Consider the following 13,179-nt stretch of genomic DNA (forward strand, 5'->3'; position numbering starts at 1 on the left):
CTTTTGCACTGGCCATATGGGGCTACTAAAGGGTGAGCGGGTCCTGCTGATCACTCCTTGGCTCTCCAGTCTGCAGATCAGCTTATGGATGGGAATCAAGGAGTCTCGGTTGGTGCAATATTGCCGCCGGTGCACTGTTGTGGTCAGGGTTTGAGTAGCTGTTGTGCTTGTCACTGGGGTTGATGTAGCTGCTGTACTTGGAGTAGCTGTGTTGACTGTTGTGGTCAGGGTCTGAGTAGCTGCTGTGCTTGTAGTTGGCATAGCTGCGTTGTCTGTTGCTTTGCCATCAGATCCAGAGACATTTTTTTCCCTTTGAAGGTGCTGGATAGTGTTGAGCAGGGCTCTGTAGGCATAGGCCAAGCCCCAGCACGTTGCCAAAATTTGTCCCTCTCTGGTATAACCAGGACGACAGCACACCTCGTTTAAGTGTTTTACTAGTTTTTCCGGATGTTGCACTTGTTCAGTGGTGAAGTTCCAAAGCACTGGAGGGGCCCACTGGCCTAGGTACTTGCCCATACTATCCCACACACCCTGCCACTCATAACTGTCCAGCCTCAGGGAAAATCTCCTGGTGGTCCTCCTATATCATCGTCTAACCCTAGACCAGATTCGAACCTGATACTGCTGAATTTTTGACATTAAACGAAATAGGATGTTCCTACGACGGGATGGCCGGGGGTAAAACACACTCCGTATGTTTGCCAACATGCTGATCCCCAGCACAATCAGCAGGCAGGTTTCAAGGGTACTCAAAGGCCATCTAAAACCTTCAGAACTCTCAATTGCTGTTGCAAATAGGCTGGTGGGGGAACGGGGGGTGAAAGAGAATGCTTCCTTCGTAAGTTTACCCCCCGAGGAGAAAAAAAAAGATATGCAATTGCTAAAATATTTCATTATATACCTCCCAATGTATAGTGGTGATGGCCACGCTGGAAGCACAAACCAGACCAGTTTCATGATCAATGAGTCTATTGTATTACAAGTCATTACCATGAAGTACAGTGAAACAAGAACCTTAGCCCAGGCCCCCCAGCCGATAAACGCTAAAACAGCAAATAGTGGCTGTAAGTAAGGTACAACATGCTGAAACTCTGAGATCAAGCGCAACACGTCTGAGAGCCAAATAATCACCATTGTGACGAGTAGTAACAATGAATGCTTATCACAAATATGATTAAACACACTCTGGTCAGATCTGTCGTTATTTCAACCTTTCGTGCCCCACGTTGGGCGCCAAAAAGAACTGTCGTGGTTTGAGCCCAGCTGGTAACTCAGAACCACACAGCCGCTCGCTCACTCCCCCCCCCCCCCTTCTTCCTTCCCCCGCTCCCGGAGGGATGGGGAGGAGAATGGGAAGAATGCAACTCCCACGGGTTGAGATAAGAGCAGTCCCGCAACTAAGGTATAACACAAAACCACTACTGCTACCACCAATGATAATAACGATTAGTGAAATAACAAGGGGAGAGGATACAATTGCTCACCACCCGCCGACCGATACCCAGCCCGACCCGAGCAGTGATCTGGGCCTTCCGGGTAACTCCCCCCGGTTTATATACTGGGCATGACGTGCTGTGGTATGGAATACCCCTTTGGCTAGTTTGGGTCAGGTGTCCTGTCTCTGCTTCCTCCCGGCTTCCCCTCCTCCCTGGCAAAGCATGAGACTGAGAAAGTCCTTGGTTGGAATAAACATTACTTAGCAACAACTAAAAACATCGGTGTTATCAGCGTTGTTCCCAGGCTGAAAGTTAAAAAACACAGCACTGCACCAGCTACTAAGCAGGAGAAAAATGACTGCTATAGCTGAACCCAGGACAAGGGACTTTAAGGTACATTTCCAAAGTTGTGCAGACAGTGGCAAAAATGGGGAGAAGAACAGTAGTATTGACCTGATATTCATATACGGCCAGTATTTAACACCTCAGTTTTCAGAAGATGTGGCCATCAGCTTTTTATATCTTTAATTCATGCTTTGCATTTTTCTTTAAATTCTTTTCTTTAAATTGAGGAGGAACACTGGCACTCCTTGCACCATGTTCTGTTAATTAGTGATATTATTATGATTAGGCTGTATGGGCAAACAGCTGCTGTCTGTATTGCCATAATGCATAAACAGCGCTTGGGCACGACTGTGAGGCAGATCTGTGCAGCTGGCAGCACTATGTGCTGATACAAGAAAATAAAGGTAATTGTTACTTTTGGAATTCTACTCTTTTCAGTCCTGCAACCTGGACAGCTTAGAGGCACAGATTGCTCATCTGCACTCTGTTCATGTCACATTCAGGCAGCACTTGACTGCCATTACGAGAGAAAGCATCACCATTTTCCTTCAAAATGAGAGATTTCAAGGGGTTTTCTTGTCTATCTCCCTTTTCGGACAGAATTAATGTCTTGTCAAACCTGCCCGAAATGAAGATTTGCAAATGATTTGCAGATCCCCAAATTTCTTTCTGCATGCCTGTTTATCTTTGCTGCAGTTGCTGAGTTGAAAATGGAATAAACCAGCAATCAGAGAATCAGTCATGAATCCAGACCATATAAGGACCTCATCAAGCGTGTAAATAAATTGACTGGTAGAGAGATCAGTGAGAGAGACTTTGCAGATGGGTGGAAGTATAAAACATTCAGCATCATTTTTCCATGCATGCATTACTCAGTCACCTACTTTGAAATTAATGACGTTTGATTTTTTTTTTTTCTTTTCTCGCTAGATTAGTTTTGTGGTGACCTTCTAGAGTTCATTTAAGGATCAAAAAGGCTTTAGCATCTTCTCCAAACTCAATGATTTCGCTCTTCACTCCCTTCTCCAAGTCATTGATAAAGCTGCTCATCAGCCTAAGCTGTTCCCAGCTCTCATCCCAGGGGAACCTGCAGCTGGTTCTTCTCCATCCTGAAGATTGATCTTCGTGTCCAATCCTTTAGCCAGACTTCAACCCAAAAAATGAAAACTTAGTCCAGTCCCATGAAAAGTTACTTTCTTTAATGCCTTTGAAGCCTTGGTAGAGGCTTTTTGTAAATGCAAGTACGTCATGTCAGTTTCATTGCCTGAGAGCTCAGAAAGCTCAGTGGCACCTTTGTGCACACCAGTATCTCAGTGAGGCAGGATTAAATTCTTCCCTCTTCCTCTCAATTTCTTGGGCCATATTGGTGTTATTTCTTAATAGTGGCACATTTTACTTGAGCTTCTAATACAGGACTTTTTAATGGCTGCCTTTTATGCCTCTTGTAGTGTTTTTGCTGCATGATTTTCGGTGTCCTTCGGTAAACTTCTAATAGTTAAATATTAAAAATTTAAATATTAAATAGTTAAATATTCTAATAGTTTAAATATCCCAAGATATTTAAAAAGTTAGTTGTTGGGAAACTATGTACATGGTTTTCTATTTTGTAGTGGTTTGTGTCTTCTGTTTCGCCCTTTTACCTGTCCACATTTATTTTGACTTACTTTTTTCTCCTTCATCCATTTTCTATCCTCGGTATCAACTTACAAAGCTCCATCTTGGCCCAGGTTCCTCCCCATAGCACATAACCTACCGTCTAACTGCAATTTGCAAAGCTGTGTGGGTTCCCTCCTACCATACTGAAAGCATTTTTTGTCTTCTGCTTACCCTTTGACATTGTCAGAAAAACGCAGTATTTCTTAGAAGCACTGTACTAATTTTACATTTACTAGTGCGTGATTGTACATGTAAGTCAAACCTGACCCTTTTACTGGTTGTTTACCTGCATTTTCGCATCTTGCAAAGTCTGGCCCTAAAACAGGATCCCTATTTGGGTGGTAACAAAGAAAAATCATATTTAACATTGGTAGTAGTATTATAAAAGTATCTCTGTTGAAAACAGGAAGCTGAAGCATTTTGGCCATCTTGGCCGTAGTGCACAGATAAGAAAAGAAAAAGAAAGCCTGGAAAATCATTCTGTGTGACAGAAAGAGCTTTGGTACCCTGGATGCAGTGTAATATATAGCAAATTTGTATACTGGCTGCTTTAAAATCCATAATGCTTGCATGCCAGTGTTTGGATAATTTACTTTCTAAAAGAAGGATGGAGTCTGATTATTGTTTCTTCTTCTTTTTTTTTTTTTAAAGAAAAAAGTTGTTTATGCTTTGAATATTTTGGCAATGTTCTTGTACATAAACTTTTTTCCTATTTATGTGCATAACTTCAGATAGGATGGATGGTGGTGTTTAAGTAAAAAGGACCACATAAGTTGTCTTTTTATCATCTAGATAAGCAGCAGCTGGGCTAGTTAGTACACACAGTGCTTTAGCAAACAGCTGGTTCTTATCTGAATGACAAAGGATCAGGGTAGAGACCTTTTTGATTGGGGGGGGGGGGGAAATCTTGTTTCTGTTTTTATTTTAAGACAATGGGGAGAAATGGAGCTACAGGCAATCTGTAGGATACAACTGCATTTTAGAATATGATCATTTATTATAGATCAGTGCTAGGACCCCAAGAGGGAAGTCTCTCTTTTCAGCCTTGAGAGGAGAAGCCTCGGGGATCTTACCAGTGTCTATAAATACCTGATGGGGGAGAATAAGAAGACTGATCCAGACTCTTCTCAGGGATGCCCAGTGCCAGGAGAAGCAACCAACACAAACTGAAAAGCAAGAAATTTCTTTAAACATAATAAGAAAACTTTCTTTTTTGTGGTCAACCATTTGCAATAGGTTGCCCAGAGAGGTTGTGGAGTCTCTGTCCTTGGAGGTATTCAGAATCCAACTGGACAAGACACAGCCTGCTCTTGCTGACCTTGCTTTGAGCAAGAGGTTGAACTAGATAATCTCCAGGGGTTCTGTCCAACCTCAGCCAGTCTGTGAGTCTAAATTGCCGCACCAAGAAGTGCTACTGCTAGGGGCAGCTACTGATAGGAAGTATAGGGGCCAGTTGCTTCCTAGCTTGCTTTCCTTGCTGGGCCTTTAATGAAGGTCAGGAATTCATACATCTTTGTATTACTCTTTATCAATTAATCAAAATAAATTATACCGGATAGCACTGATATTGGCTAAGGGAAGAACTGGAATGTGAAATTCAAGCTCTTTATTAGAAATGCATCAGGAAGAAGTCTTTATTTGAACTGCAGCTTTGCTTTGGACTGTCGGTCTCTTTGTCTTGCTCACAGCATGATTTCCAAATTCAATGTATTTTTCTCACACAAACTTTCTGTTAACAATGTAAAGAAAAGACTTTTTATTTTTTCCACTTCTGAAAGTCAGTTGTGTAATTCCTGTCTAATTTTTGCTATTTTATAAAAGGCATTGTATCTTTTGTAAAATATTTGTGTGGTTGGCTGTCAATGCCTTTGTTTAAATCCAGCTTTTGAGATGCTAATTAGAAATGGAAAAAGTTTTCCCCATGAAAATTATAAAATACGTGATTCACTTTACAAAACATGGCCATCTAAACACAACACTCCTGCTGTTTCTTTTATTTACCCTGTACTTTACTGCATTACCAGGAGTGAATTTCTATGTATTTCTCTGATTCAGAACTTTCTTCTTGTCAGTGTCTTTCTGAAAATCTCTTGAGACCCTCCTACAAATGAGTTTGAAAGTTGATGGGTTGTCACATGAAGGAGGACTGTGTGATATGGCTCACTAAAAGCTGGACACTTGTTACATAAAGTCATCAATATAGCACTGGGAGAATAAATCCCAAAGCACTTTGATATTTTCACACCTTATTTAAAGTCAGTGAAATAAAGGTTAGTTCATCATTTTATTGTGCAAGTTTAAGTCCTCAAGCAGTCTAATGTTGCTGTGCTTTTTCTTACAGTCTTTCAGAATTTAACGTTTCTATTCTTTTTGAATCTGCCTTAGATTCCTTTATAACAGAGGCTACAAATATTGTTTAATTTACTTTTCAGTAAATCAGTTGTAATCTGCAATTTAAAAAAACTAATAAAACAAATCCTCATTTCACAGTTTAAACCTTATTGAGTCTAATTCACTTGCACTGCAAGTTTATTATTCTCCTGCAGCTTGACGTGCCTCCAATTGTAATTGTGTTGACCCTCCGATGCAGTAAATCTCCCCAGTGCTTATCAAACTGGGAGAGATAAGTCTACAATTTGGAACTTCATTAAATATCTCATTTATATTAAACAGATGATGGCTTTGAACAGAAATAATAATTTTTACAGACTGTGCGACCTCCAAGTCATGGTCTCCTCGACTTTGCAATGCGGTGTTTCGCAAACCTCCACCCCTCTGTGTACCAGGCATTACGCCAGGACCCCAACATCAGAAGTCATCAGTCCATTGGGCTGACTTCAAAGCCTCTGCTGTGGAGACTGTAGCTGAGTGCTTTGTAGCCCTTGAAACAGATTTTTAAAAATCTTTCATAGCATGTATTTTTAGTCATCTGGGGGTTGTGGGTGGAGTGATTAATAATGGGCAGCTGTTTCAAGAACTAAAAACAACCAACAAACACGCCGCTTGTTATTGTAATTCCTGAAACTATGAACTACTCTCATGCTCATTTAGAGACCAGTCCTTGGAACAAGCATTCCCAGTGGCTTCAAAAAGTTTGCAGCGTGCTCAGTATCCAGCAATATCTGGTCCTTGCTGTATTTCAGTACCTTTATATGCTATATATATATATGTATTTCAGTACCTATGTATGCTGTGGGATTCGCGTAAGGACATTGTTCTTGAGATTTAACTATGTACTTCAATATGAAGAGGCTTGTTGGTGAGAACAGCTAATGCTTTGATGTGTGAGTTCGTATGATTACCCTGCAAAACATCTATTTTTTAATATTTGTTTATTTGTTTTAATAGGGCTAGATTCAGTTCCTCCTGTTTAGGTGATTTGGTTTAAAGATCTCGGTGAAGCTCCTTTGGTAACATTACCAAGTAGCCAGCAGAGTGCTAGAGCTCAGGTGAACCAAGAGCTGTAGGAGCAGGAGAGCTGGATGGTGTGAGGGCTGGGTGATGGTGTGGGGAGTCTTGTCTCTGCAGTGAGAGACTGGGTGCTGACAAATTGGGCATCCAGACTGACCAGTTAGTGCATGGGTGCTCATTGTCCCCACTCCCAGCGGCTGTGTTGACAGCAGCAGCAGTGCTGCCCATGGCTAATGTGGAGGCTAAACCCAGCTAGACGATATAAAACTGCTTGCTTTCTTTGCCTCATATAGACACTGCTTTCCACTGAGCTCTGATTCTCCGGGACTTACTAAAGAAAACTCAACGTTTTCCTCTCTTTTTGAAAAATCTGAGAGGCATACACAGGAAAACAAGGGATGACCAGCTTCTGCAAACAAAAGCTGAGCTGGGACATCACTCAGAAGAGCCTTCCGTTGAATAGCAGCTTTGGTGGGGAGGCGGCATACATGCGGTCTTCTTCCCTGTGCATGTGGCTAAGCAGCCCATCTCCATCTCTTCTTCCACCACCTTCTTCATCTGTCTTGTAACGCCCCAGAGACATCTGGCTGGAAATGTGGTGGGCAGGGACATGGCAGCTCCGGGGGTTGAGGTCTGGAAGGGTGAGGGGGTCATTTTGTGTCTCTATCTGGATGCTGCAGCAGTGCCAGGGGTCAGGGACGCTTCTAGACTGAATGAAGCACGCAAGGTCTCTGTACACTGCAGCCAGGAAAGGCAGAGCAAAGAACTCATCATAAGTAGGAAAAAAATAAAATAAAATATTCTGTGAAGTCTGACTTTTTTTTTTTGTTTTCCCTCTGAAGTGTTTGAGTGTTTGTGTATTGATTACTAATGTGTGTGGTGGGGATTCCTGGGGATTTCCATGATGATTACATTTGAAAGCAAATTGCACCACTTCAAAAAGCACCAGCAGCACAATTCCAAATGGAGTTCCTGCTCCATGCTCCTGACAAGGGCCTTGTTGTAACAGGCCGTCAGTGTGGGGAAGATGACCCAGCTGTCTGCCCGATAGTATTGAAAAAAGCTAAAACTGTCTGTTTAAGAAATTATCCAACAAAGAGACACCAAAATGCAATCTTTTTTTTTCACCAATTTTCTGCTGAAGATTTTGAAATTTGACAGGGCACCATGGGAAGTGCAGAGTAAAGTGGCTTAGAAAGCTGGTCATTAAGCAGAGCTGTCATTACAAATCATATTTGTCCAGGGTGAGAAGTTCTAGCTCATTTGGTGCCCAGACAGGTCTAGGCCTTAGGCAAGTTGTTACAGTTCCCCCATGCTGCTAAATGGACCCTGGGTGCTAATTTTCCTCTCTCTGTGCAGCTGGAGTCACCTGGGAGCCCCTCAGGGCCAGAGCTGCCCATAGAGACTCTGCTGGATGACCGGGAACGGAGGATTTCCCACTCCCTCTATGGTGGGATCGAGGGTCTCAACGAGTCGCCCACAAAGAACGTGGCACTGAGTAGAATAATGGGTGAGTCAAATCAGTTCTGCTAATCAGGGTGTGTTTTTATTCCTTTCTGTGATTCATCAAAGGGTGATTAATGTATAATGTGGGAATCAAGGAACATGGATGTTGCACCAATCAACTTAAAACATGCCTTCAAATTGCTCCACGCAAGCTGTCTGGATAGTTAATGTGAGAAAGTAAGTAAAATGGAATTATAAGGTGAATTTTATATCCTGTGGCAACTAATAGAACAAATAACAGGAGCATTTAACATAGTTTTTCAGTGTCTGACTGGGCCAATAAATTATTCGTTGGTCTAGTCTCCATGTTGAGTCTTCATTCACATGAAAGTCAGTGACTCATGGGAATTTATAATTCATTTCAGTATTCTCTGTTTCAGTCATACTAAAGTACAAAAATAAATAAGGCAAACGCATCAATTTATGCTTATTAGGGCATTTTGTTAATTTTTTTGAATATCTGCTTTGCAGGAAACCAATTTTAATACCTCATAACCGATTTTAAGCACCCCTTGTGTACATTCTGTGCCGTACCATCTGCATGGTCCCAGTGGATAATGAGGTTATTAGCAGTTCTTCTGCAGCAGTTCAGCTTTCGATGTACAAAGCTAGGTAACAAAGACTTGCTGTGCCACAGGAGTGGTCGGATTTACTGACTAGGATGGGATTAGCTTGAAAGGATTTTCAAATTTAAGAACAAAAAGCGGCTTGATGAAAATAGCACCTGACAGAAGATGCGACAATTGCTTGCTTGAGTTGCAAGTTTTAAGCATAAGATGTGGCCATTAAATCTGAGAATTTCTTAGTGTGCTTGACACACGCAGAATATATTAGAAGATGCTGCTATAAACCTGATATTAAGCAAGGCTGAACTTGGGTTTTAATTGCTTCAGATTGATTTTTCAGCCTTAGAAAATGAAGGTCCACCACTTAGGTTCCAGTCAACAGTTTGTATATATATTTCACTCTGTGTTGGGGTTGTGGGTTTTTTTTGTTTTTAATTTTGGGGTTCATTTTTTATTTATTTAACTGCTGTTAAACTCAAAAAATCAACAGATTTACTATATTTCTTCAGTTAAGTGTTGTGTCTTTTTTGTGTGTGTGTGCACTTGTGCAACAGTAATTAGAAATAAATATTCTATTTAATTGCACTACATTTTATGCAGCTTGGAAGAAAAATTGTACACCTGAGAATCAAGAAAGCACCCAAAGTCATGCGCTCTTAAAGAGAACAATATAAAGAAATTATTTATTTTTTGACAAATTTAAGGAGTGTTAAAATAATTTGAAGTCTTTAGCACTACTCTCCCATAGAAGGGGCTAGTTCTTGTGGTGTCAAGGCTTTAAATACAACATTTGCAAAGCACTGCCTTCTGCTTTTTCCATCAGTGTTGCAGAGGATTTGCACATAGAGCTCATATAAGTGTTAATGAGTTATTGCTTAAACACCTTTTCCATCGACGGGAGAAGAAACCCTGAGAGAGTCTGTGTGCATGTGTGTCAGCAATGCAGTTTACTTCTACATCAAAGGAACATAGGACTTGCCATGTGAAAGCAAACTACTGGTTCATCAGTTTGGTTTCATCCCTTTAGCAGTAGCCAGTAACTGATGTTTCAACAAAAGAAAAAAAATCTTTCCAAAGGTCTTAAAATCTAATGCTTTTGGATACCTCTGCAGGGTAAACATAGGGAAGAAAATCCATCCTGCATTTTTTAAGTGTTTTATAACCTGAAGTTGATGTTTTGTTTTCCTTTGTATCATTGCTTTTCTGTATTGTTTCAAGAAACCAGTAACTGTGTAGAAAATTGGTTGGTTGTGACTTGAATCCATTGATGCTTTTAGTTGGAAGCACATGGAAAATCAAACTGTGCCTGAACCTCCTAGTAAATATGATGCAGTGCAGCATAACTGAAAACTGGTCTTGCTAAGACTGGGTCATTCCCTTCTGAAGCAACGGCAGCTTCACAGAACTGTCATGTTTAAACCCAGTTTTTAGGTGGCAGTCAGTTTTCTATTATGCTAATTTTTCTCAATTAGTCAGTACCACTAAGTTACAACTGCAGTGATACTGCATGCATGTTTTCTTGCAGTGCCATACAATGGAGAGGTATTATTACCTTTTGGGAGAGATAGGTACAGTTGCTTGTTTCAGGGTAGCTAACATTTGTAAGACTCAATCATTTATTATGCATTGGAATTCCCATCCTATTAGCATTGATAATGAGAAAAAACTTCTTTTATTTTCTTGAAAATGTATATATGGTATTACATGACTCTTCCAGAATTTTTCTCCTCTCTTGAAAACTGGCCTAAAAGTGAGGATTAGTCCTTAGAAAATCTGTTTAAGGAAGACTGGAGGTCTTCCCATGCTGGTCCTGACCATGAAAACAAGCCAGAAAGAGTGCTTTATGCAGTGTTCATTCCCATGGGTGCTCTCCCCACATAGAGGAGCCCTCTGACTTAAGGTTCTCTAAATCATCTGATGTCTACTCAATGGATTTAGCTATGTAAGCTTTTAGTTCTCTTCGTACATTGTGGTGAGGAGGTCACAGTTTGAGTTCATGTGTGAAGGAGTAGGTCTTTCTGCTTCTTTTGCTATTTGATAAAATTGATGGATTTCAAGTTTTCTTTCTTCCTAAATTAGGCTATTCAAAAGTGATAATCTCAAGGTCTGGAAAATATCTGCTCTTTTCAACCATTGCTTAAAGTTTGAACCAAACTTTTATGAGAGTTTTGTTTCTTTTAAATACATATAATGTAATTTTCAGGAAAGGTATTTAAGACAATTTCCTTACTCTTTCAATTCATAACTGACAGCAAGAACTGGTTGTCAGAGCCTTGCTGTGAGAGTGGGAATAAAATACCAATTTTAGAACGTGATTTAAATTATGTAAAATAATGTTTGCTTACTGCAAAAAGGCTACGTGAGTCTTTTAATGTTTCTGCCGATTCTTATGTTGATCTACTTTTCCAGGTAATTATTGCTGTTATAGATTTTCTTGTGCTTTTTCACTTGATAATATTTCACTGAAAATTTCTAATGGAGAGGAGATACCACTTTCTGTATTTAGGGAATGGTATTTATTTACTTATACAGATTGGGTCTTTTAAGAATTAGATGGCTGTAATAAACGCTTATGTTTATTCTTAACATTCTCAGGTTGCGTGTTTTTCATACATTCAAAACAACTGTGTTACACAGGTTTGCTTGGCTCTGTGATTAAAAATTCAAGTCTCTTCTTCTGATACACCGTTCTTGTGTATCATCCATTATGCTCCTGAGTTTTGCAGTACGCAAATACATAGTTGCTGTCTATATAAACTATTCTTTTTCATCAAAAAACTTAGTACAGAGTCCTCTTTCATCTCTTCTGGTTGCTGATTTTTTTTTTTATGAACATGGTGGGTTTTGTTGCTAATGGTGACTAAACAGAAGTTATTTACCAGGGGGCACACAGAATAACAATAGCTTGCACTGAATCTGCTTTTCATCCTGAAGGATCCTCCAGAACTTTGTAAAATTTGATAGTTTCTACAGAACAGGAGAAACTTTGTTCTCTATGTAAATAATTGTTATCTTAAGGGTAGAATTGGGAGGAAGCACTACTGGGGGAAAAAAAAAAAAAAAAGCCAGAGATATAAAGCATGAAAGCATGTGCGTCAGTGAAATGCAAATAACCTTTTATAAGCAGAATGCAGTTCCCTGTCCAGGAGTCTCATCAGAATGTGGTGGTCTGCTACCATGGTCTTGAGAGATCTGAACACTTTCTTGAAATCCAAAGCCTGGATATAGTGGAGAATTTTTTGTCTTTAGACATTCCCCAGACACTTATTCCCAATCCCACCTCTATGTAGCTTGGAAAATTAGATGATATGATATTTATGGGAAAATTTGCTGGGGACATATATACTGTTAGTGAAAAATAAAAATAAAAAAATTAAGATCTGGAGAAGTTATAATTTCTTATTGCACAGTTCTCTATATCCCTCCTGTAGGAAGCCTTATCACTATTATCATCATCACTATTTTCTTTTATTATTATTTCTATTATTTATTACTTTATTACTTCAGTTAATACTTCTTTCTTCATCACAGAATAGCTGATGCTGATTTCTTGATCAGGTAGGTTAGGAATTATTTGCCATGTCAGAGTAGAAAGGGCATCTACTCGTGGAGGAGGCTTGAAGTGTACCATTGGTCTGAATCCCAGGATATCAAAATGTTCATGAGAATCACTCATAAAGTAATACTTGGTTTTGAATATATTGAATATATTTGAATATATTCAAGACATGGTTTAGACCTTCCCTGGTCTACAACAAAAGCAATTGCAAAAGAACAAGAACCAAGCCAGATACAGTACCATGACAATAACAGTGCCAAGTTACCACAGCAAACACATTAACCAAACTTGAGGGATTTTCAAGGTTTAAAAGGACCTGGAGTAGTTGGGTACTTCATGAGGAAGCCTGTTTTACATTTTATGTACTGTGTATGCTCAGGGGTTTTTTTGGAGTGCTTTATGTTGGTTGTTTAATTCAGGCCCAGACTGTTTTCTGGTCTGTTATAGGTCTCTACTATTATAGGTTTCAGGTGTTGCTGTTTGCCATAATTTTCATTCTAAGTTGAAAGTCCTCATAGACCTGGAGATCAGTCATTTCATACTGGAGCTCTGAGACTTCTTTTTCTGACCAGATAGATGGGAACCCTTCTTAACCATAGTTTGGTGTGGTCGTTAGGCTATGCTTGTTCAGATTGGTAACTTGCTCAAGAAAATGTAGCCTCATTGTCCTGAGATGAGACACACTTGAAAGGGAGAATGT

At 40.0% G+C, this 13,179-nt stretch overlaps 1 protein-coding gene across 15 annotated transcripts in view; it reads left to right on the plus strand.

Annotated features, from left to right (window-relative positions):
* PARD3 (par-3 family cell polarity regulator) overlaps positions 1-13,179 on the plus strand; it is a 453,511-nt gene that overhangs the window by 276,744 nt on the left and 163,588 nt on the right. For all 15 annotated transcript variants that reach the window (XM_030491258.1, XM_030491178.1, XM_030491241.1 and 12 more), the window contains one exon: positions 8,208-8,358. In XM_030491258.1, coding sequence (XP_030347118.1) covers positions 8,208-8,358 — 151 coding nt within the window. The remainder of the gene's footprint in view (positions 1-8,207; positions 8,359-13,179) is intronic.

The sequence above is a fragment of the Strigops habroptila genome, chromosome 1 (assembly GCF_004027225.2).
Source record: "Strigops habroptila isolate Jane chromosome 1, bStrHab1.2.pri, whole genome shotgun sequence".
NCBI lineage: Eukaryota > Metazoa > Chordata > Aves > Psittaciformes > Psittacidae > Strigops > Strigops habroptila.